This window comes from Polyergus mexicanus, unplaced genomic scaffold (assembly GCF_030449975.1).
Source record: "Polyergus mexicanus isolate NDT 795.1 unplaced genomic scaffold, iyPolMexi1.0 SCAF_9, whole genome shotgun sequence".
Lineage (NCBI taxonomy): Eukaryota > Metazoa > Arthropoda > Insecta > Hymenoptera > Formicidae > Polyergus > Polyergus mexicanus.
The window spans coordinates 72877-99278 of NW_027223329.1; the positions used below are offsets into that span (position 1 = coordinate 72877).

General features: G+C 38.6%; 1 protein-coding gene and 1 long non-coding RNA gene across 4 annotated transcripts in view; one reads left to right on the top strand and one right to left on the bottom strand.

Annotated features, from left to right (window-relative positions):
* The window catches only part of LOC138936021 (uncharacterized), a 48271-nt gene extending 24986 nt beyond the window's left edge, over positions 1-23285 (top strand). Inside the window, exon 3 of the long non-coding RNA XR_011447323.1 lies at positions 23023-23285. This is a non-coding gene — a long non-coding RNA (uncharacterized lncRNA). The remainder of the gene's footprint in view (positions 1-23022) is intronic.
* Scrt (scratch) lies at positions 15684-25191 on the bottom strand. 3 transcript variants are annotated; one of them, XM_070301052.1, is made up of 5 exons: positions 23778-25191; positions 21300-21356; positions 16921-17704; positions 16569-16834; positions 16198-16504 (listed from the first exon to the last, which is right to left on the bottom strand). In XM_070301052.1, the coding sequence occupies exons 1-5, from the start codon at positions 24115-24117 to the stop codon at positions 16293-16295; spliced, it is 1659 nt and encodes a 552-aa protein (XP_070157153.1). In that variant the 5' UTR covers positions 24118-25191; the 3' UTR covers positions 16198-16292. The 3 variants fall into 3 exon arrangements, with proteins under 3 accessions (XP_070157151.1, XP_070157152.1, XP_070157153.1); XM_070301050.1 differs by having other exon boundaries at positions 15684-16834; XM_070301051.1 differs by lacking the exon at positions 21300-21356 and having other exon boundaries at positions 15684-16834.
* Positions 25192-26402: the final 1211 nt, after the last annotated feature.

Here is a 26402-nt window from a genome sequence, read left to right on the forward strand (position 1 = left end):
CTCTGATGAAACGTGTGCGTCTCGCGGGTGCATCGTATTTTTATCATTCTTCGCGAAATCAAAAGAACACACTTTTTTCACGCGACGCTACTTTTAATTCTATTTTTTTTCCCCCTTAATTCTCATTCTACTAATCTCATGCCTTCTCTCTAAGTTTTCTTTAGCATTTACAAGCGTTGCTTAATTCGTTCTGCTTTCTTACGCGATTTATTTTACGTTCGTTATTACGTCATTTCACACACGTCCCGTTAATTCGATCGTTTATAGCGTGTGTACGTAATAAAGAATCGTGATCGGTTACGTTACGTCATCGCATAGACAAACTATTGCGAATTAAAAATTCATCGATCTATTTCTCATTCTCTCGTTCTCTCATTCTCTTACCATTTTCTCTGTCCCTTTCTCTCTTTTTCTTTAATTAATAATTATATTATATGTCGGACGCGCGCACCTCATCGAGGACGCGAGACCGTCTACGAAGTTATTGCTTTTGAATACCCCGGCTTCCTTGGGAGCATCCAATTGGAACAATATCCTGTAAATATCAGTCGTACTCGGGATGGGGAGGGGTGGAGAGGGATGTAGGATCGCTCAGAACGAGAAAAATTCTCGTTTCTTTTTTCTTTTCTTCTTTTTTTTTTTACTTTTTTTATGCGTTTATATACGGACAATTGGCTCTATCACAATACGTACAGTATCAATATCTATATATATGCGTTATAGGTAAGGTAAAAGGTTCACCTCATATCACATACATCCTGAAAGTGTCGCGGCCGTTTTTGTTCGCTATCGTCAACGAGGATGATCTCCCGCTGAGAATCTGGATCAATTTACGTCAGGATTTCTTTAATGTATATAATATGTTTACTGATAATAATTCTTGTAATATATATACTTGCGTAATCAGGCGTAAGACGCGCAGATACGAGAAAGTAAACGAAGATGAGACGGTGGTAATATTTTCAATCGACAGTTTTCTATGATCTCAAGTTACGTAAATTTTAATTTATACATATGCAAAGAATAATTTTACATATCAGAAATCTGGAATTTTTTTTGCATTATTATAAGTTATGGTTGATATTACTAAATATTTGCGTTACGAAATCAAATTTTGAGGAAGTATGATAAAAGAATGGTTTATTGAGCGGATCTCACTTTTGTTAAACCGCGCGTTAAGCGCTCAGGGATCATCCTCGTTGCTTTGTAAATTTTTTTTGTTCATGCCGTTCGACAAGCAGTAATTATTGGTTTCGCCGTCGATAACAAAGGGACAATGATAACCGTAATTGGGAATTGCATTACCGTAACCGTTGATGAGATTTGCCGTATTATTACATTAGGGAGCCGTGTTATTGCTTTTGTCTCAACATTGTCATTCAGTTCCTTCAAACCTGTAATTGACACTGCCCGTACTCTGGCATGAAACGCATTAAACACGCTAAACAATAATTTACTGGCGTATAGGCACTTTTTCTCTGTTTCTCTTCTCTTCTCTATCATTTTATCATTCTTTCATTCTCACTTTCTCTCTTTTTCTCTCTTTTTCATTCTCTCTCTCTCTCTCTCTCTCTCTCTCTCTCACACTCACTCACTCACTCACTCACTCACTCACTCACTCACACACACACACACACACACACACACACACACACACACACACACACACACACACACACACACACACACACACACGCACACACACACACACATACTCTTTTATCCCCTCTACACGGGGAACAATCTCACTCTGTAGAATTTGTTGCTTTTATTTTATCGTTGTATCTCCTTCTCGTTTCTTATCACTAACAACGATTTAAAATCACGTTTAATTGGATTAACATGGACTTTGAGCTTCCAGCGTAATACAGGAAAAGAGCGTCGAGAAGATGAAAAAGGGAAGAAAAGGCTCGCGTCGACAAAGTTATATTGCAATAGATAGAGAAAGTTTTTTGCCCGGTTCCACGCATTCGAAATATATTCGTCTTCCATTTGCGATTGTTTATTGCCGAGTTTATTGCTATACCGTCTAGCGAAAATGATAATAATGACTTTTATAAGGAATATTTCGAATATCGAAATTAAACTGAATTGTCGAAAAAATGTAAGTTAATCAATATTTGCTAAAAAGTAGCGAGTTGGTCGAATTTGACGTTAAAAAATTTTAAGGGTCGATTAATTCTCTCTGCAAATCCGCTTCGATACGGTTGCGGAACCGGACTTCAATAGTAGGACACGAATTCTGATCGCGTCTCACGCGAGGTAACTCAATTACAAGTATATTGTAATTCTCTTTGATGTACACGCATACACAATTAGACTATCGATTCGGTCGTTTATTTATTCTATCCGTTTGATGGTCATTTTCAAAGTGAATTGAAAGGCCGTTCATTATCGATCGTAAGTGTGTTACCTTGCATACGAACGCGTATAATTTCAACGACAGGCAAATCGTCCTTTTAATTATGCGCTTTCCGGACAACCGACAGCCGTTATTTAGCACACACACACGCGCACAGACACACACATACGCAACGAAGACACGCGTGTATAGCATTAACAGACAAAGTGGATAGCACAGTAAACGACGACAGGTGTAGAAGACATTTCCACGACACGAAGTACGAAAAGTGATCGTCTCACAATTTCCAAGGAACCGGCCTTTTATTAACCGCTTAACTTACAACATTAACGTCCCGATCATCCCCGGACACTTTCGAAACCGAGCTCGAATTTCGGCTTTCGCTTTAAGGCATCCCGAAAGCACGCGGCGCGCCGGTATGACGCGCTTTTCGTTTTATTTATTTATTTATTCCCTTCTCTCCTTTCCCTTATATCAGGTTAGACGGGCGCGCGGCGAATCGATCGAGCACTCGCGAGATCGGAAGTTACTTCGGAGCTGGTTAGTTTGAGCGAATCGTTCACGCTATTATCGCTCCCTTTGTACTTAATATCACTATTGTAATCGATAGAGATTTTACATCGCTTACTAAGATTTTATTGACTCGGTATTGACTCGCGTTTACATTCTTGAGCGATTTTGCTTTTCTCTTGCTCGTCTCTCGATCTCGATCTCCTCGATCGTATTCGCCACGTTTTTTATGAAAACAATGAAAAATTCGCATGTTTCGTAATTACACAATTCATTCCACGGCGCGTCGTTTTTTTTTTTTTTTTTTTTTTCCCCATCAAATTGATTCCTTGCTTATATTAAATGTTATTAAATAATATTTTTCCGATGCTTATCTTAGCTTCGTAAGCGCTATTGGATACTAGTAAATATACTAGTAAAAGTCATCGAGGATATTTCACGATTTATTTTTCATAAATTGTAAAAGATTTTTCTCTCTTAATTATTTCTTTTATCACATGTACGCATGTAAACATATTAAATGTTTTTATGATGTTATTATATTATTTCGCGAGTTTGATATTCTTGGATGTATCGATCCATTTTTCAACGATTGCGCACGAACAATTTCTACTCTCCTCGCACCGTCGAATTAATTGTGAATCATCATGAATATCGCGCGAAAGTAATCCGAGATAGCTGAACATCGAAAATCCGCGCTTGGATTGGCTCAAATATTTGTACATTCGCTTGGACATTACACGTAAAATTATGCTAGATGGAGTATTGCTTTGCCCTGATTCTTAAGCGCGATCGTTAACGATCGCTCCCCTCTACTAGAGATACGAGATGAATCGTTAAGTTTCTCAATTACTCGCTCGCGCGCGTTCTAAAATATCAAAAGAGTATTCTGCATTTCTCATCGGCATGATTCATTGGGAAGGAGATTCGAAAAAACAGCCGAGACATTATCAAATATTTATTTATTATTGACCTGGCACTATACCCGCTATCAACAAGTATAGCCGCGACGCGAAGTATATCCCACCGCTATTTTCGACTAATTATAATTCCATCGATTTCGTTATTGCTCTTGTATTGAGTTAAGACGCGATTCTCGCTCGGTATGGTGTGTGTTTTATCCGTCGCTTTTATTAATTTTAAAACTTTCGCGATAAATAAAAACTTCTCTCGATCCATCCGGATGAAAGTTTATTTAGTGTTGGTCGTTGCGTTTGCATTGGAAATTATGCACACGGCAAACTTTGTCGTACAATCGCCGTAATTAAAACAATCGAAACGTTCGGGAGAATATAGGAAAATATATATTCTTTACTCTTTTTTTATTTTTTTTTTTTAACTAAAATAAAGAACTTGGAAAACTTTCGTAAATACTTCACACAGTTTCCGGCTGTACAAAACTTGGATCGGCTTAAGCGTCCATTATCTACTTAAAGTTTCTCTCGATACGGAGTGCTGGATTTAACGAATGCGCTTTCGGTGAGCTTAACCCACCGTAAAAGACGTTTCCATTTTCTACGTGTTTTAACATTTCGCATACGTTCCGACAAAACTTTATATGGCATTTATCGATTAATTGCTTTCCATGTTCGCGCATAACCTTTCCCAGTTTCTAAAATTTTTTGAAAAATTCAACTGTATCAAAATATTGAAATATTAGATTAATTTAAAGTTTTTTAAATCACGGCTTATTTATATTAATGACCTCAGCATATATAATATTACCTGTGAAATTCGCGTTCAACTTGTCGATATTCAATCAAACTTCGAACATCGACATAACAATGATATTCCATTTATTCTTTATCGAATGCTACTACATGTCTGAAATATAGCTGCAATTTTCCTTAACGTTATATATCGCGATACCTTGAATGTCGATACATTACAGATTACAATATTGTACAATGTACAATGCCTATCCAATCGCGTTGTTATGGATACATTTTTAATGCTCTGATCCATTTTTATCATTCTAGCAAGAAAAATTAGATATAAATAAAAAATATAACAGAGAAACAGAGAAATTTATTTCTTATTAAGACTTACGCGAATGTAAAATATTAAATTTGTCTAACAAAGTAATAAACTTTTTTATCATGATTTTGAGATTGATAAAACATTTATACAATTTTTTTGAGTGATTAATAAATGAAAATTTATCGCGCGCGATGAAAGGAAAGCCTGTAGCAAGAAATTCAATAAAAGAATTGTTTTTACATTTTACATGCACGTTACGTGCAAAATATCGTGCAAGTAATAGCAATCGCACATACGATCAATGAACGAAACTCGGAAAGGTTTAAGCACGGAACAAGAGCTGTTTTGACATTTGCGACACGTCTACATAGGAATAAAACGAATGAAGTATGTAGAAACGGACGCCGGCCGCTTGATCATATAAATATACGATGTATGTCGTATCTATCGAAGAAAAAGTGAATTTGATTGAGACCTTCACGCCGATATTTATCGAATATTGGCCCGACTGGGGACCCAACTCTCGCCAGTATAACATTATTTATAATATTTTACTTCATTCTGCTGCGCTTATACAATATGCTTTAAGAGTGCTGGTTTCGTTTAAATATTCCTTTATATCCGCTACGTTCTAGTACTCCGTGACACTGTTGTGTGTATCGCTTATATATATATATATATATATATATATATATTTATATATTTATATACATATCCTTTATGGTAGAAAGAAAACGTGAGACGCGAGACTAAAACCGATGCTAATAACGATATTAATATAACGATATTATTTTATAATTGAGAGAGAGTTGTCTTAATATATGTATATGTGTATGTACGGTATGTAATTGCATGATGTATATTGAGTGCGTGTATGTGATTTTCGTATTGTGTGTATGTATATATACGTAAGTATTGTAATATACTTACTATTGTAGATTATCATGTATCGCGTGTCGTGAAACGCATCCTCTTGTAGTAAAGTCTCAGTGTGCGATACAAATGTTTCTCGCTTTGTATTCGTTTGGTGTACAAAAGTGGTGATTAATCAACAGGCTTAATTATCGCGCTTCTCGACTTTCGATTTTTCCCGGCGCTTTGCACGCTTTCACTTCCCGCGTGAAAAAATGATCGAATCTTCTCCCTCGATATTTCTCCGCTTTGTAACGCGTCGCATACCGGAAGTGTCATAACGAGCATATAATCAGCAGAGTAGCTTGCGCAATCGTGACAAGAATATTCTGTTCTGACGTGTAATCATTCATATATGTATATATATGATAACAGTTTACAGTCTTACATGACACATCTGTATAATCCGGTACAATTTCTTCCTTTGTACTCATAAATGAGAGACATGTCGCTTCTATCGGGAATTTATTATTGAACTACGTGATATCTATCGACGACGTTCATCGTGAGTTATTTCCGCAGAAGCGTATTTTCGCGCGCCGGACAATTAATTGACGCGAATTGCTGAATAACAAAAGCTGACAATGAGTAAGAGTTCGATTTTTCTATTTTTACCAAGCACTCTTGAGCTTTTTCGAAAAACTGATTTGTCAAAATAACAATTTAATTTATTTATACGCGTACACACACAGAATTTTCACCGCAACGTTCGCTATGATTTTTGAGCCACTTCCAGATATAGTTTGACAATTTACATAAAGTGTAATCACGTGGGGATCGATAAGGATGACTAGTTATTGACTCGTTTTTTACTCTATCAGTAAAAGAGTCCGGTATATTTGGTGTGTATTTAACGTTATAACTAGGTTTTGAACACATCGATCTCTAAGTGTCGTGCTGTTAAGCGCATCTTATTATTGGAGAAGAATCTAAGGTATCTTCGGGATTTTTTAAAACTCGATATACAACGCGAAACTGATACCACATTTGTTTAAGGATGCTTACGATACTCTGACAGTATATCATCGCTTTAATATTGAGTATTTGTGTTAGATAATTGTTATTACACTTTGAAACATATAAAAGAAAAATATAAAGACCTGCGTAAACTTCAATTCTTGAATATTCAATATCATTTTTTAATAATATTACGTATAATAGCTAATAAAATGTTACGTGTAATAGTTAATTATTCTATGCATTAATTTTTACATTATATCAATTTTCACGTTAATGCCATTTTATTGCAAATTTTTATTATCACAAATGATATTATATCGCCAAGTATTGAAGAAAGCACGTTAATAGTATTTTGATATCGTATTAATGTAAGCATCCCTATCACGAATTATAAATTGGACCTCGATGTTAGCATATTTTGCCAAAATCGTCATATCTATATCTATCCCTCGCTATTCGATACTGTCCGATCTTGTGAAATGTCAGCGTAAATGATAATCATATTATAATGGCACTGATAGACGATAGTGTTATTACGATGTAAATTATATATTAATATGTATTAATACTTAAATATATCCCAATACGGCAGCAAAATTTTTGCAAATAATCGTGAAATGATTAACATATTGAATGCATTGGAATGCTTATCCTACGCTTTTGTTACAGGAATATAATTAATGATTTAATGCAATGCTGGTTTGTGCTCCAAATATATCATATATTTGAAGAAAAAATTGAAGAGAATTTTTGCAATACGAATCCGATCTATAACTCGAATTTGCATGCTTTAAATCGTAGTTTAATCGCCGTAGCTATAATATCTGTGCTATTCGTATGAAATATTTGATTTCTCCTTTAAGGAGCTCGATCACACATCTCTGGTTTGGATTACGTTTTGGATTACATGCAAATTTCAACATAAGCTGAGTCTCCCTTGAAAGTTAGTTTTATTAATAATCTTCGATGTAGACGATTCTTTTTTTTTTTTTTTATAATCATAGATCACTATGATAATGAAATGGAGTTCATTTTTAACCAAGCGATTGACGCCAGCACAACCGAGTCTTTTTATAATTAACGACTTCGGTCTTTTCGCGTAGCAAGTCGAACACCGACCGGGAGTCCAACAATTAGACTCGTTTACGTTTTTGGTCGATTTACGATATCGCAAAAACTGCAATCTGTCGCAATGCTGATAGTCGAGACTGCAGAATAGCACGTAATTTCAGGCTCGAGAGATCATTTTTTTATACTACCTCTCCGTTCTGTTTTCTTTCTTAATCTTTTTTTTTTTTTTTCATTCTTTTCTTTTCACTTATGCCTAAAGCAACTAGCAAACGGTTTAAAAAATTGTCAAGGCTTTTGCTGGAAGGAATTACGAAATGCTTGGCGCATCGTTTATCTGGTCTGTATCTAACACAGTTTATCTTATCCGAGAGGAGAATCTTGTCGCGTCGCGCGCGCCGAGATTGAAATTCGAAATCCACAGAAGAATCTCGGCCAGTTATGGAAAAAGTAGAGTTGGCGTTTTGCGTCGCGTATATCGTAAAAATTTTCGCGACTTCGACGAATTTTTCTATCCGCGGATCCGGACGAATGTGATCGAGCACTCTTCGCGATACGTAACGAAGAGCGCCATTCTATCGCTCGTAAAGCCTTCCTTTTCAGCCTAATCGCACACATCGCGAGTTGCGCAGCATACGAAAGTATCGATTTACCAGCGACTCGCCGAAAACCATTTGATTCGAGTCACCGACAAGCCAATTGTGTTCATCGTTTAGCGCGATCTCCCGTGAACAGTCGACGGGTGTGCGTGTATTATGCGTGTGTCGCGTATCTTGGGAAAATTACGCAAGCCGTCACCGCCAATTAACGCGGATTGTATTTGGACGCGTATATCGGCGTATCGATCAATGACGATGCAGTCGCCACGAATGCAGCAGGCAAATCGAATCGACCTATACGCGAACTGCATATTCTTTTTTCTGGATTGAAAACCCGCCCGCATCTGACGTTAGCGATTCTCCGAGAAGAGGCAAAGAATTTTTCATTACATAATCCGATTTGCCCTCGCATTCTTCACATAATCGGCTATTACGCGATAGGCGTGATCCGTCGTGTGCGATTTTGCAGCTTTGGATGCAAATTCTAATTCAATTTCTGTGCGTTTTTCGCACGCGTGAAAACGCGCCGTTATATGCAACGAGGTGATAAAAGGAATTTGGACGCCGCTTGCGAATTAAAATGAAATAACGGGCACGGACGGAAATCACAATTAAATCAAAAATAAATTGAAATATAAAACGACGGTCAAGCGTGCGCGGCTCGGTCGGATATTGCAATTAAATCAAAGATAAATTGGAGCGAAATGACGGTCGACCTGTATGTGCGGGCTAAATTAAAGTTAAATCAAAGGTAGATTAAAATAAAATGACACGGGCGCGAATTCGCCTCACGTGGAAGTGAATTAAAAACAACGTTGAGTTTTACAGGCCGGCGGTCAGATTTGCTTTAATTCATATTATACGGCGAAATTAAACGGCGGTTTGATATCAGTTTGATAAAAAATACAGCGATTTCCATCGTCGGATTCAGAGACGCGCGTAATTAAACACATCGGGACCCGCAGATCGAGACGTGCCAAAGTGAATAAATAGCCATTTCCACGGTGAACTTGTTGATTAAAATATACGACGATACAACCGAAATTTTTTCAATCTGACCTTAAAACCACAGTGGAGCAAGATAGAGCATCCGAAATAGTAGGATAGAAGAACTTTTAGTAGTTTTTGTAGCGAGAGGATTACTATGTATGTATATATATTGGTATATGTGTGTGTGTGTGTGTGTGCGCGTGTGTGTGTGTGTGTGCGCGCGCGCGCGTGTACGTGTATGTATGCTGCGTCATTACGCGTATACGTTTGCATGCATAATATGCGTACATGCGTAGAAGAATTCCCGCGTTGACAACGTTAATCGCGCAAAAGTACCCGCTCACACGCACCTCATAGTCTTGTTAGTAGAAGCTGTTTATCGCGTGTCACGAAGAGTGTGCATTTCGACGTTGATTCTGAGCTCGTCTCGTTGTCAAGCACGCCACGTGAGAGAGCTTTCTTTAGAAGCTGAGTTTCCAAGATCGAAGCGGAAAATACGAAAGGGGAGAATTTTCAAGTTTCGATCGCGGGAAGAGCTTTCCATCCGTTTTTTATTTCTTGCCCGGCTATTATTTCGTAACAATGCCCTAATTATTAAAGATGATATCAGGCGATTAGATTAATTAGTACGTGGACTGCTAATACGTTATCGTTACGTTTTATTAAAATGTACATTTTATTATAATGCGTAATATATATATATATATATATATATATATATATATATATATATATATATAGTATATAAATATAACTTTAGGTGGTCTCTCGTGTTATGCAACGATGCCTGCGATTTTCATGCATTACTCGTATCACACCGTGACGATAGCGATAAGAATGTTTGAGCTTTTGCGCGCGATCGTCATTGACAAATAAATCTGATTAATGAAATGACGAAACTTTAGTCAAGAAAAATTTAATCTTATCCAAATGAATAAGATATCTTTTATACATAACGTTAATAATAATAATAATAATAATGAGAGAAATAAATTTCAGCGCATAGAAAATTTTGGAAACCAAAATTATCTTGTATTATATAAACCGATAAATATTATCTACTTTATTTTGGCCGAAAAATAAGAGTATCATGTATTCGCGCGTATCAATGGTGCGCTTTTAAGAGGAGGGGGCTCTTCCCACGATCAATCGTGCATGTATATGTCTCGATATATAGTATAGTACAGCAGTATAGAAGAGAGCTTACGCTTACGTGTATCACTATAATCCTGCGATTAAGGAGTGCAAGAGTAAGATTGGGATTATGTACATGCAGCATCGGCTACGAGAGACGCAATTTATTTTCCTCTTCTACGCCCGATATAAAGAGTCCCTAATGCGCTAAATATGTACGCCTCTCTCTCTCTCGTTATCAATAAATATACCGTCCCATTTAATGCGGTTTATCTATATTCTTCTGTCGTTTTGTACACACTTCTTTGAGCACCTCTAAGTAACATCGATTTTACGATAATATGGTTGAGCTTGAATCGAGAAGGGTTCCTCGACTCTAAACGCTATCGGCGAGGCTCGAGAAATTCGCTATAGGAGTAGACGCCCTGTTGCTGGCATTTAAGGCAATGACACGTATTCCCGAAAGGAAAGATACGCAAAGTATGACGATTCTTTTGGAATGTTATATCTTGCGAAAGATGATAGTTTGAGATCGTAGAAAGATTTGGTATTCTAACTTAATATGTTTATGTTCAAAAATTTAAAGATCGTGTGAATATAAATATAATAACGAATATCTAATACCGTGCAAAATTTAATGACAATAAGAGAAAGATTTTGTGATTGGAATTGATCGAGGGGGGAAAACTTTCTTTTTTCCTCTTTCCTATAATTATAGATTTAAATTATGCAACGTTCATTACACATCGCGTTGTCTTGTTTGAAAAGGGCAAAGAGGGAAGATATTTGTAATTTTAATAAATTCTTTAATTGTCTCTCTTTTCTCTCTCTCTCTCTACAAATTTCACATTTTTCTATAGTCATATATAATTGCTATTCTTAAAATGGGTTAAAAAAATAAATCGTCGGGAATAAGCTTTCCCGGCTGCGGGCGTGACTCTGCTTCTTTTATCGAGTAACAATCATTCGTGTAACGAGGAAAGAAATTGACTAGATGACTGTCTAACGAACAAGCGCAATTCCCACAACGAACCCTCGCCCGTCCGCTAATCACGACTATAGTCACCGACTTGGTCTTTTCTAATCGGCGTTTTACGGCTGTTCGATTTCTACGCGCGAATCGTGCGAAAACAAGTGGATATGCTCCCTTTCGATCGTAGCTCCCTTTTAAAGCTTTCCGGTTTCTTTTTTTATAACGGCATTTAAGTCTGACGTGCACTCTGTCTCTATACACGCTCGAGCTATGAATTATGACTATATACAGGATGTCCCACGACCGGCGGTTTATTATTTCAAACTGTTCGAATTCAATTCAATATATAAATTAATTAATTGGGATTAGTTGGATAGTGCATAATTTATAAAACATAAAAATTTTTATAACTGCGAAATGCCACGAATTATGGCGTGATTCCTTATATGCTCGTAATAATTGCATTATTGAAAGAGGTAATAAAATTGATAAAAAAGAATAATAAATTTTAAAATAATTAAAAATAGACAAACACACATATAATGAGAAATTTCTGTAGAATGAATAAGGTGGCCATTTTAGATATTGCTTGAATCAGCTGCCTTATATTTCTCTTTTCTTTTTAGTAAAGAAAGTCAAGAATTGCTCCAAAATTTGCCTCCAGCGAGAGGACGTTCTGTGTTTATGTATTATAATATATATTTATATAAATATATGCTATATGCATATATATATATATATATATATATATATATATATATATATATATATATATTACCGCGATTCGGAAGTTTAAGTGTAGTGACTAGCGATTATACACGCGAAACACTACCTTAAGTAAAGTAGCTTATCGCACAAAATGCTGGCGTTTTCCGCTTACAAACCAGAATGGAAATTGCACATGTTTTAGCTTTTTATGCTTGTAACATATGGATATCGATCGTTGTATCGAATCGTTGTACTAGCATAATAATAATAATAATAATAATAATAATAATAATAATAATAATAATAATAATAATAATAATAATACTAATAATGCTAATAATAATAATAATAATAATAATAATAATAATAATAATAATAATAATAATGCTAATATAATAAATAATTATAAGTAATAATAATAAGATAATAATAAAATAATATTTGTAATATATGACAGCTTGTCAAGATATTATATATGTATGTGATGTAAAAGCATTACAACAAAATGGCTCACAATTCTGAGATAATGCAAAATACTTAAAAACTGGCAACTTTTTGCACATCTCTGGGAATTGTGTATATTTTTTATATATATTATATTCTCATACATTTCAATATCTTGACATAATCTGTCAATAATAAATACAAATACTTACGCTTGCATCGACTAAGAATAATATAGTGACTATATTGAATAGTAACGATAGTTTCGATATACAAGAAAATAAAAGCGCAGAGTGAAGAATACGATATAAACAAATAATAAGTATAATGATGAAACGCTGCAAGAAGGTACAAATGAAACAACGAAGGGACGTTATACGAGATATACATATGAGTCAAGCGCGCGATTGGCGCGCAATATTGCGGATTTTCGTTGTGTGCGCTACGCGAATATTATTGCTTAATCGTTTATTGCTCTAGAGCCGTATATTATTTATATGTATATACGCATTATTAGCAGCATGGCGCGTATTAATCAATGACTAGTGCCGCGCGAGATAGAAATAAATGAAAGAAAAAAATAATCGGACCAAGCTCCGTTGCGCGTCAAGCATTGCTGGCCGATCCTAAGAATCGAGAACGTGCTACGCGAAAAATATTGTTCATTCTGTTCTCCTTGCGACTTCCTTTAGCGACGAGATTCTCTCTACTGTACATACGAAATAGGTTATCGCGTTTTTTTTTCGCAATACAATCGATGCAAAGAAAAGAAAGGAGAATCGGGCGGATCGCCCGCATGCTCGTCGGCCGTTATAAAAAAAAATTGTTTTTTTATTGTTTAGTTATTATTTCTTTTAGAGAGCTGCGGCTGCGACTTTAAAGCGCGGATCCACACCCCGCCGATCGTACGTTTATCACGTTCTTTCTCTCATTGGACAAAAATTATTTTACATTCGTGTATTAAATATGCCGCAATTCGCTCTATCAATTTTACTTTAAAATGTAGAAAATTGAGAAATTAGTAATTATTATTTTATACGATTTATATAGTCGATCTAATTATGAAGCGAATAAATTTATTCCGATCACACAACTCGATACATTGATCTGCATCTAATGTATTTTATATTCATCAGCAGACGTGATTAAGGATTTTTTCGCGATTAAATAATGAGCGCGACACAATTTATGCAGAATGCATCGCGTGGAATTAATTAATTTTATCTGAATATTGTGATTTAATGTCATTAAAAGAAATTCATATTATTATGTACAACGCGAATGCAGGAATGTTTGAATTTACATAAATATAATAAAATTAAATACGTATAATAGAAGATATATTATAATAAAAAATCAAATATAGTTTTTCAGAGAAACTCTCTATCGACTTAAAAAATAACAATCTTACAAAATGAACATTGCGATTTTAATAAAATGGCGATTCGACTCTAAGATTTTCATTATCAAAATCGATTAATACGAAAGATACTTCAGAGGCGAGGGGGTGTGGATCGGGCGATCGTTCTCCATCATGCGTATAAGCATATCATCGGTTCTTGCTCGAAACTTGATTAAACTTCGATGTGTTTGCCTCTATATATATATAATTATATAATTCGTTGTGTCGAAACATTGCTTTGACCGTACTTGTCGCGTCATATTTATTTATTTATTTATTTATTTATTTTTTCTTATATTGCCTCTATAAAATATGTGTTGTATAACAATGTGTTACACGCATCTATTACTCGAATTTGCTCTAAGTACGTGCGTACGTTATGAGGATCCGTTTTATAATGCGATGTCGTATCTACGCGTATTCGCGTCCACTCGCATCAATCGATCGCAAGATACATCGCGTATTTTCCGCTATTGTAATCCCGCTTCAGCCACGCATGATTTTCCGTCGCCGATTTGACGATATCTCGTGATAGTCGCTCTTCGCTTCGTAGCTGAAACGAGCGCGTCGATAAATCGCATAATCGTACGAGATACGCAGGTGTCGACGCGACTTTAACTCCATATAAAAAGAAAATAGAAAAAGAGGATTTTACGAAGCATAAAGTTTTCAGTTTAATGCGTACCCTCAGAATCTCCAAAGACGCTTTGTGTCCGGCCTTTATCTTCACGCGTCAGTTGAAGGCGACGTGTCGTAACTCCGACCGGGTGCAATCGCTGTGCGGTTATCGTGCTTATCGATTAGCCGTAGCTTTCGTCGTTCTATCCCAACGGATTAAACTTGAGGAAATTTTTAAAGGAGCGCATCCACTGAACGACCCGATTAATCCTTTCTCTACTTCTATAATAGCTTCGAGTAACTTCAAACAACCATAATTTTAATATCGCGTCATATTAATTACATTATAATTATTTAAATAGTATAGTTAATACTCTCGTGGAAATGTTCGTAGACTCCAAATAACAGCTGTTTAAAATTGCACTTGCTTGAAGATATTGACAGCAGCGGAGACGGGTTAATTTTTAATGTGTGATTTTTGTACCGCTGGAAATATACGCGATATTATTTTGAGAAGGCTCTATTTCTCTCTCTCTCTCTCTTTCTTCTTGTGAAATGAGAATCAGCGAATTACTGCTACGAGAAAGTCGTCGATCGCACCTGCGCGTCACAGTGTTACGGCGATCCGGCAGCCTCGATCATTGATCGCGAAGCGCATGAGAAAGATCGAGAATACGTCGCGATCCAGATTCGATGGGCGCGCGAATCGCAAATTTACGGATCCTGTAAATCTGTTTCGGCTTATTCTTCGTTTTTCTTTTTTTTTTTTAAATTTAGGCAGCTAAGTATTAATAAATAATGTCTTCGTAACGAGTTCGCGGACTATCGTACGCGCTAGTAAATATATATATATGTATATATATATGTATATGTATATGTATATATATATGTATATATATATGTATATATATATGTATATGTATATGTATATATATATGTATATATATATGTATATATATATGTATATATATATGTATATATATATGTATATATATATGTATATATATATATATAGATATATAGATATAGATATAGATATATACTATAATATATATATATAATAATATAATATCATAATGTAATAGGTATATAATCGACTAGAGTGACTAGACTCTGCAGTGTGGACGTCATCGTTCGACGTGTTTTTTTTTTCTTTACGACTTAACATTACTGGACGTTTTTATTAATGTTAGACATTATTAATAAACTCACGCTCTCCCTCTCTCTTGCTCCCTTTCGTTCCAATCTAACTCTCTGCTCACGTCATCCTTCCTTTTTCTTGCTTTCTCTCTCTCTCTCTCTCTCTCTCTCTCTCTCTCTCTCTCTCTCTCTCTCTCTTTCTAATTCTCATTTCTGTCTCTACTGGCACTTTTCTACTTAAAATCTACGGCAAACCTTATATCTCCTCCCTTGCTCTTCGTATCCTCGTGCCTCTTCGCGATCAAGCGGCGATCACGGGGCACCGCTAGCTTTTTCTCGATTCCTCGATCCTCGTGGCGTCGTTGTTCCCCTTCTCGAAGCGCTGCTACAAGCCTCGATTGGTGTTCTGCTGATGCTGCGTGGCACTGTTACCGGCATGCTGCTGTTGCTGCATCTCCTCGTCGCGCAGGCACGCCGACTCCAGATGCTTGTTTAGATAGGACTTGAGGGCAAAGGTCTTGTGGCACCTCGAGCACTCGTAGTTTTTGTCAGCCGAGTGGGTCTGCATGTGCGCCCGCAGATTCGAGCGGTCGGCGAACGCCTTGCCGCAGTGGGCGCATCCGTACGGCTTCTCGCCGGTGTGGCTGCGCAGATGACCCTGCAGCAGCCAGGGCCGCGAGAACATCTTGCCGCATACGCCGCAGCTGTGGGCGAGCTTGTGCGTGAGCACGTGCATCGCCAGGGCGGGCATGCTGACATAAGCCTTACCGCAGTGGATGCACTTCTTGGCCGACTGCGAGTCGAGGCTGCGATGCGTCTGCTTGTGCCGCGACAGGTTCGACGACGTGGCGTACTGCTTGCCGCACTCGGTGCACGTGAACTTGGGCCTGTCCGGCTGGGCCGCCTCCTTGTCGGGCACGGCGGCGCCGTTGCTACCGCCGCTGCTGGCACCGCCGCCGCGACGTTTCGACCGGCCATCGGACACGAAGAAGGCCTCGTAGGTGTAGGCGACAGTCTTGCTGCCGCTGATGGTGCTGTTGGACAGATATTGCGTGACAATTCAAATTCGAAAACTTTAACGTAAAGAACTCGGATGGAGATCTAAACGTTATAGACTCACCTATCCCTGCCGACGTTGCAGGTTCCGCCAGTAGCCTCCGCGGTTGCTGGCGACTGCGGCTGCGGTGGTGTCTGCTCCTGTTGGCGCAGCTGGTTGGTCTGCGAACTTGGCACCGGTACCAGCACAGAGACCGGTATAGATTGTTGCGTGCCCCCTGTCGATGCCGGTTGCAGCTGTTGCTGTTGTTGCTGTTGTTGCTGCTGCTGCTGCTGCTGCTGCTGTTGCTGTTGCTGCTGTTGCTGTTGCACAGTCGCGGTCGCGTTTGGCGCGACGACGTTTGCGGCCGCGGGCGGCGGCGGCAGCGGCGGCGGCGGTGGTGGCGGTGGTGGAGGCGGAGGTGACAGGGTGTGAATAAAAACGGAGTGCGTGGGCGCGGCGGGCGACGCGCTGAGATCCAGGATGGCCTGCGCGGCCGACAGGTCTTCCTCGGCGGACGTGCGTATCTCCGAGATCGGTTGCAGGCTGTAAGGACGATAGATGTCCTTCTTCTTGGGCGGTAAGGATAACGCCGTGCCGGTGCTGGTGAAGGACATCGAGAGGCTCTTGCGCGGCGGCAGACATAGCGGCGCGACGGACGACGATGACGATGACGATGGATTTGTCGTGGTTTGATGCGACGGTGCTTGATGCAAGCTCGGCCCGGTCAATACCGGAACCGGTAGTTCCTGCTGCGCAGCCGGGGGTGGCGGTGACGGAGCTACCGGACGCGCCAATTCCGCCGCTGAGCGCAGCGTCGCGTACTTGGGTGGCTCCTCGTGGTTGATCCATGCCTCGTGCGTGTAGCCTAGAAATGAGTAACGAGTAGATTAATTCACAGAGATAGGCGGTTGTAGCTTTATTTGATTAGGTCGTGCTCTTGAGGGGTCTTATGTTCCATTTGTTTAAAGGCGAAAGTTGTTACTCTACTGCTCGTACGTCGTACGAGATACAGTCGGAATCGTAAAAGGATTCTGTTTATGTTTGGTCATTTTATTTTATGTCTCTCGCAATAAATAAATTAGGTAATTTCTGTTATTGTGCTACTCTGTATCTGGTTTTACTAAGTTTACTAAATCATCGATATAATCTTGGGGAACATATTTTTATTTATTGTTTCGTCTACTACATATGTATCTGTTATTACGCAATTTATTGGTGAAATATTTAAAGTTCTATTCGTTCTCAGTTATATAGATCGCCTTCATGAGATATACACCGGTCAAGCGTGTGATATTAAATATTAAAAGATGTATCGAAATGTCCTAATGGAAACTGATATAACGACTGCTATTTAATTTATAATAATTACTCGAGAGTTTCTTCTCAAATGAAGAACACCCTTTCGTAATACAACGACGGAAGGGTAGCGAAGGCGAGGCGTGTGCACGCACGGTATAACATCTCATTCGTCTCTGGGCGGTATGAATATTTGAATTCGTGAATCACTCACGAGTTGCGTGGCGTTTCATTTCCTGTGCGCCAGCTGTTTCCACGGTATACGATCATTAACGGGTATAAAGGGGGATGGAGGAAAAAAAGTCGGTTGTGTGCAGCGGGTGGTAGTGTTTGGTAGCGGCGCGGCACGTGAACGCGGGGGTGTATAATAACGCGATGTTGTATCTGTTGCGCGCCGCTGTTGCACAGGGGCGGTTCCGGAGAAGGGAAAAGGGGACGAAGAGCAAAACTCGCGCCGCTGCTGTTGCTGGGAAGGACCGCGAAAGATTCATGCGAAATGTGTGCGCAAACAGCACCTCGTGTATATAACAGCGTATTTTTCCGAGCGCTCTCATTTCCAGCGCTCGTTATATACGTGAAAAAGAGAGAAAAACATATATTATTAAATTCTATTTCAATTAAAATACCAGCTTGCCAAACTATTGTACTCTGGATGTCTAAAGTTTTTTTTGCGCGAAGATTTATTTAGTAGATTTATTTAAGTGACAATATTATAAGAAATTGAATAATATTTCAATAGTTCCTCGTACACACGATTTTATTTTAGATAAATATTTCTGGATAATTTCAGTTGAATAGTACAAATTATCATGTTATATTATGGATTGATCGAAATTTTAATAATTTGATATTATGATACGATTGGATGAAACTCGCTAGAAATATTAATAAATAATTTTGACATAATAAAAACTTGTGTGCGCGCATATTAAGATACCGAATCGCAGTCCGTTTTTACTATTAACTTTTACTATTAACTTTTAATAACAACGTTACAAAATAAAAATAGGTAAATGATATAACATAAAAATACAAAATTATTCTGGCTATTATCTGCATAAATTTAGAATAGCGATACGAGACTCGTATATATTTGAGATTCGCAGATCTCGAAAACAATTTTGAATCGACTCGCATCTGTCGCGTGGCTTAAAATCGTTGCTACTCGCAATTCGAATGTTACCTCGTTACTAGTTATCGATGCCGTCTAAACCTCGTTTGTGTTTCTTTTATTGCTCCCGACAATGTAGACAAGGCACGCAACGGACGACTTTCGCCGTTGAAATCGATACGCGTACCGTTCAGCTGGTTACGTAACACGAAAGTCTATGCCGTAAGCAGCGAACACACTATATTATATGTAGGGAGTAATTAACGAGCGTTTCTATCTCTAATTTAAACGTCTCGACAATTCGAATCATTCGTTATTGCGAAAAGGATACTTTTTTTTTTTTTTTTTTTTTTTTTTTTTCCAGAAGAGAGTATTGCTTTTGAAAATATATATTAGTAGCTAAGGGTAATATATATTCTATTTGTTCATGTCTCCGACTATACCACTGTATTATGAGGATAAAAATGGAATTAGTAATTAACAACAGGTTTTTACCAAACCAAATATTTAATAATCAAGACTTGTGAAATTTTTTTTTTTTTTATTATTGAAAAGAAATTTCTATGGTCTTTTTAGCAATAATCCATTATTATTTTTACATCAATTACTTAATTTTATTAATATAATGTTCGATTATATTTATGATAAACGAAACAATATTTTTTTGTTGAAAACTACTACAAATTTTTTTTATTAAAATTTAATTCGGCGTCATATCTTTTCGCATTTGTAGATGTAATATCAGGCAAATACTATATCTTAGTAACTATGCTTCTTTTCTCTTTAAATTCAAATCTGTTAAAAATTCGCCGAGAAGCAAGATTATTATAGCTAGAACGTAATTGACAAAAATATTTTCGTTTTAAATCAGTCAGGTTTGAAAAACTGATTCGTGTCCTGACTTTTTCCAAGGATGAATTGCTTAAGTTTTCGATAGAATGTACCGTCACGTGCGTCAAATGTGTTTCTTACCGAATGTCCTATTCCAACCGACGCTACTTTTCCCCTAAATAGACGAGGGGGTCCTAGGGGATGGCGGGAAACTGGAAAGCGAATAAATCAGAAAAGTGTGCTGCTCGCGTGCGATCGATCAGCTGGCGCGTATCTATTATTGGCTGAAATAAAGGGAAGTCAACACAGAGGTAAAGGAGAATGGCCATGTCTGCAAGTGCATTTCATCAACGGCAAAAGGAGCGCAGCAATTGCGGAGCGAGAAGGGTGGAGGGGTTGCAAGAGGGTCGTATAGGGCGGAGGGGGGAATCAATAACAGCGAATGAACGCTCCCACGCGCTCCCACGAGTCCGTTGATTCTAGGCTCTTTTAAAGACCGATAAAAATCTCCGTTGCGATTAATGTTAACGTCAAGTTTTTCTCTCTTCCTTCGTTTTGTCCCTTCTCTATCGAGAATTGTAGAATAGCGGAAACGCGGATGCGATTTTAAAAAGATCGTAGAACTTAATGGATTATATTGTTGTTATTTATTAATTAATTTACATATTTTGTCGCTGTGTGGCAGTCATTGACCGCACGCAATTTATCGCAAAATGCATAAGTGGATATAAAAGAGATAGCCTCTATAAACGACATAACGAAGAGAGGAAAGGAAACGTGACTTGTAAGGTTTCATTCTTATACTTTATTATCGTATCGTAGTATTTACTTATCGATGTGATATAATTTGATTTAAATGATACCTGTTTTAATCTGTTTATGGTTTCTCTCGATTAATGAGAAGTTCACATACGAAGAACTATACAGATAAAGGTTTACTATTTTCGTGATGTTATATTGGTAATAAAAGTAAGAGAAATTTGCTTTTATTATAACGAAAAGAGTTTTATTCAAAGTATCCGGTTAAATCACAGTTTTATCGATTGATGTGATGTAATTACTGTCTTTATCTGATTTAACCTCTTATACTTAGGAAATAATAAAATCATCATATAGAGCGGTGTAAAGTGACATGAATTATCTATGAATTCTAGGTGGATTCTCTATATCTACGTCATCTATCACAGATCACAGATATAGCCCATAAAGCATATTTATATACCTTGAATGAACATTCCGTACATTCCTGTAGATTTATCGCCTCTGATCTTTATCGACCCTGTGAGTGCAAAACAAATAGCAAGTATAAATTATACTTGATCTATCAAATCATTTATAATGAAATAAAAATTTTTATTTTTGCGTCGTCAAATTATTTGCGATAGTAAATAGCAAAATAAAATATTGATCATAAATATGTATCATATTTTGATATCTAAATGAACATAAAACATAAAAATTAAAATTAAAATATTAGCTATAATAAAATTTTATCGATGAAATTAAGATGAGCTAAGATTTTTTTTTATTATATTACATTTTTCACAATATGAGAGTTATTTAAGAATTAATGTAGTAATTTTTCTTCCGAGATATTTTTCACTGTAAGAAATATCATTAACTGTCCTCAAATATTTTATCTCATGAATGATGAGAGAAATGGCGGGACCTTATCTTATAATATATATATATATATATATATATATATACATATATTACCTTATCAAGTGAGTAAAAACCAATCGTTAATCGTACAACAAGAAAGTGAAGGACAAAGAAACCTGTTAGAGAACGTATATTCTTATATTTTTCTTACGTGACTGTAATCCTGTTGAAAATTTAATCTCCGTGATGATAGATAAACTTTCGTACGACTTGCTTTTCCTTCTTGTAATTCTGTTGTATAGTGTGTTTGTTTAATATACGTATGATAAACGTAAATCTAAATAAGAATTCACACAATGAATCATGCACAGAACTTTCTGTTGCGTGAATCTAGAGAGAGAGAGAGAGAGAGAGAGAGAGAGAGAGAGAGAGAGAGATCTTTGTTACATAAAATATTCTTTACAGATTAGAAAGCTTTATAGTCAATTATAAAATTATATAATGTTAATTATAAAAACAATCATCTTTAGATATTTATTGAAATAACAGATTATAATATATTATTTGTCTGGAAGAATATTACGATATAGTGAAATCTTAAATTTTAATTTGCAAAAGTTAATTGGCAGAACGATTGTAGTTAAATCGTGGCGTAGCGGTAAAGAGAACACTTGTTACATAACGTCATTTGCATCATTGCGTGAACACGTGCGCAATCTATTGTCTATAAGTAGCATAAATGAGATAAAAGGAAGTTGTTACTTTGTATACTTTTGGCTTTCAAGAATACCTATGAACGATTAAAGCATCGGCGATTTATTCACATGCACGCAAAATTTCAATACGCTCAATTTTTATAGAGTAGTTTCGTGCAAGAGCCTCGCATTTGATAAATATATAACAAATATCTAAATATGTTTAATAATTCTATCTAATAATATTTACTGTTAAAAAATGATGACATTTTTCAATTAATAGAAAAAAATTTTATTTATTCTTTAAAGTCTCTTCCACGAGCTTACACACAAAAGTGTGATAATGCATTAATATGGATGTAATACAGGTCTCAAATGAAAAATTTAAATTGGCAAATATAAATTCAAACTTTTCCATTTTTTACTACTATTGTTTTAAAAAATTTTCGTTGTGGTGAAAACAACTTTTAAAAAATTGGTAACAAATTAAAATTCAGAATTTCTTTTTGCTTACGTAATATGTAATTCGTGTAAAATTTGTACAAAGTTATTATATACAAAGTAAATATTTTATAATAATAAAACAGGTTTCACCGCGCGTGAATACTCAACAAACAGTTCACTTGACATAATTCGATATCGTAGGCGTACTCATCTACGTCATAAAAGCGATTTGACCAGATAACTGTTCTGAATAACTGCGGTTACACAACAAACAACGATGTCAAAACAGCGGTCAGTTTCCTCCGTGTCTGATCGAGAGCTCGATAAATGCGATGGACGAAATAGCCCTTGACTACAATAGCTTACAATGACGTATCGGGATCATGACTCAACGTAAGGGTGCCAAACGTGATCGTCGACGTGATCGACGATCTACAGACGGGTGTGTCGCCATGTACGTACATACATATATACATATATATATATACATATGCGAACATATGGACGATTTCGCGAACGGTTTTCCACGGGAAAACGTGGAAACGCTCGTTGTGCCGTCGTGGTCGTTGACAAACTTATCTCTCCGCATTTTCGACGATCGTATAATGGTACGGCGCGTTTAAGCAACTACCGCATTATCTGTCTATAGCGCACGCCAACGTCCGTAATAGGCGGGTGTGTCACCCTGCGTGCTTGACGCATGGCCAGACTGCACCGGATGCCGAAGCTGGCGAGAAGCCTTTACAACAAAAAAGAGAGAAAGAAAAAAGGGAAAGGAAAGAATAATAGCTGAGAAAGCTCTTTCCTCGCGCGAATCAAACAAGAAAAGTCCGTGGGTCTTGGGCGTGGCGCGTCTAATCTACACTCGCGTTACATCATGTAAAAGGGAGCATTTGGCGCGACCGCGTCATGCTGCCGCAGTGAGGAAACCCTCAGAGGAGAACCAACCTACTCACCGTGATAGTATAGAGCGCCGGAAGCGTTGAGGGGCGGCGGACTGGGGGCCGTAGTTCCCGCCGTGGGACTGTGCGGCCCCCAACAGGTCTGCTGATGGTCAACCTGATGGTTATCGACGTCCCCGACCACGTCGATTTCCTCGTCCTCGATCGGCTCATGCCTGTGCGACCGCTTCTCCATAGCGTCCGCGGTCTGGTGCAGCAGATGATGTTGCGCCTGCTGCTCCTGCTGGCTCGCGGCCCCGGATGGCGTCGCTTCCTTCTGCTCGTTCGCCTGATCGTCCACGCGGGCCTGCCACTGATTCCACTTCCACTTTTTCGCCATGAGACAGCGTGGCATAATGGTGACGCGGATCGCGTCGACCGACGATGGCACGAGGAACCGGCAATGGCAATGGCCGTCGTCGTCCGGTCACCAGGGACGACGACTCGGACAAGCCCGATGAAACGGAACACCTACGCGAGACACCACCGACACCGACACGTTCAACACCAACAACCGCAGCACCAACCGCAGCACCACCGATGTCGTCGCGATCGACGATAACCGCGGCTAGGGCGCGTTCTCCGTCGCCGTCGCGTCTGCTGGCTGCCCCGCCTCTTCCGCGGACGTCGCCGTGGTGGCCGACGTTACCGCGACGCCGACGTCTACGTCGCGCCCGTCCGTCGCCCGGCCCGGTCGTCTGTGTCTGCGGCCCGTCTTCAAACCGGTGGACGTCGGAATCACCTCGACTAGGTGGCCGTTCGCTGGCCGGCTTCGCCTTCGTCCTACTTGGTACGCGCTGGTGTGGGACCTGCAGCCTCGTCATCGGCGCGGCGAGGGCGGCTCCTTAAACGGATGCACCACCACCGCCACCATGCCAGCCACCGACGCGCAGCCTGCGTTTCTTGCGAGCTATGCTTGAATTTGATTTTCTTCGTCCGCTCGAGGGGATGATCGTCAAGATACTCCTACCTGGACCGTTCCTTTCGCGATTTGCGGTCTGTATACGAGTAAATGTGTATGTGTGTATGCACGCGCGCGCGCGCGCGCCTGTGTATGTATACGTTCGCGTGACTGTGTGTGTGTATGTGTTGTGTGCGTGTGCGTGAGTCTAGGGGTGGCTTTCCTCTGCGCCCCGAGACTTTAACCGAGAGGACCGACTGACTGACTGACTGACTGACTGACTGACTCAAGACCGTTCGTCCGTTTGTCCGTCCGTCCGTCCGTCCGTCCGTCCGCCCGCCCGTCCGTTACTCTTTCGGTCGCTCCCTGTCGCGGCTCTCGCCAGTGACAGGGGGTGGCCTCGAATACGACGGCGACGACGGGGTGCGACTGTTTAAGTCGGTGGCGCTGCCGCTCCGCGTTACCGTCCTCCCGATCCCTTACCCCTTCTCTGCGACAATCACCATCTCCGTCGCGCATACGGGGTTGTTCTTGTCGCTCCGCTGCGAACTCGACCAGTCAGCAGCACCCCCGGCGTCCCTCCGTTGCGGCTCCCCTACGGATGGAATTGAAGGGTGGCGCTGCTGTTGCTGCTACTGCTGCTGCTGCTGCTGCTGCTGCTGCTGCTGTTGCTGCTGCTGCTGCTGCTGCTGCTGCTGCTGCTGCTGCTGCTGCTGCTGCTGCTGCTGCTGCTGCTGCTGATAGTGATGGTGATGGTCTGTCTGTGCGAGGGGTTGCACAGCTACCCCTCGAGAGTGCTGATGTCGGTTCTCGATTCCTGCAGGTCGCTCGTTGTGGTCGTGCATGCGTGACACGCGCGCGTGGCACGAGGGCGAGCGATGTGTTGACGATGTCAATGGCGTAGGGCGCGAATTGTTTGCGCAGTATCGCCGCCGTTAATCGTTGTACTTTTATAAGAAACGAGAATATCTTTTGGAGAAAAGAAACGTTTGTACAAAAAAATGACCTCTGTTATATGTAATTAAATAATCTTTTCAATTAGAGATGAATAATTTACTAATAAAAATGAAGTTATCAAAATAATTTTCGAGATATAAGCGATTAAGTAAGTGAAAGATTTTTCGCACATAAAATTTGTAAGGGAAATATTTATTTAAATGTACAATAAAATTGCATTTATTAGATAGAATTTTTTGAACTAAATTTTGCAAGAAAGTCGCGATAAAAGATTCTCTCGATACTTTTACTAACAATAAAAAAAGAGCGATTGATGATTGGCTAATTTATTAGCAAAAGGTAGAATTGTATATGTAACATTATTGGCAAACTAAAAATTAAAGTTTATTTAAATTAGAGAAACACATACACAAAGATAAATTTTTTTATTTTTTGAAAATAGCGATATATTGTAAGCAGTGTATTGTAAACGCAATATTTCGTTTTGCCCTTATAAACGATGATTTTGTATTCTTACTACGTACACCCGTGCTTTGCGTAAAGTTGAATTTATGTTATACAACGTTTTTTTTTTTTTTTTTTTTTTTTTTTTTTTTTTTTTTTTTTAAGGTCGCTACGTAGACTGAGTCGCGTAGCCTGATTTAAAAAGGAGATTGGAAAAATGTAAAGCGAGGAAGCTGTGCCGTAACGTTTGCATTTATTTGCAATAAGAGCTGTAAACTATTCTTACAATTTTAGTCATTTTTTGAATAAATTTGCTCGTTAATAATATCTATATTTTT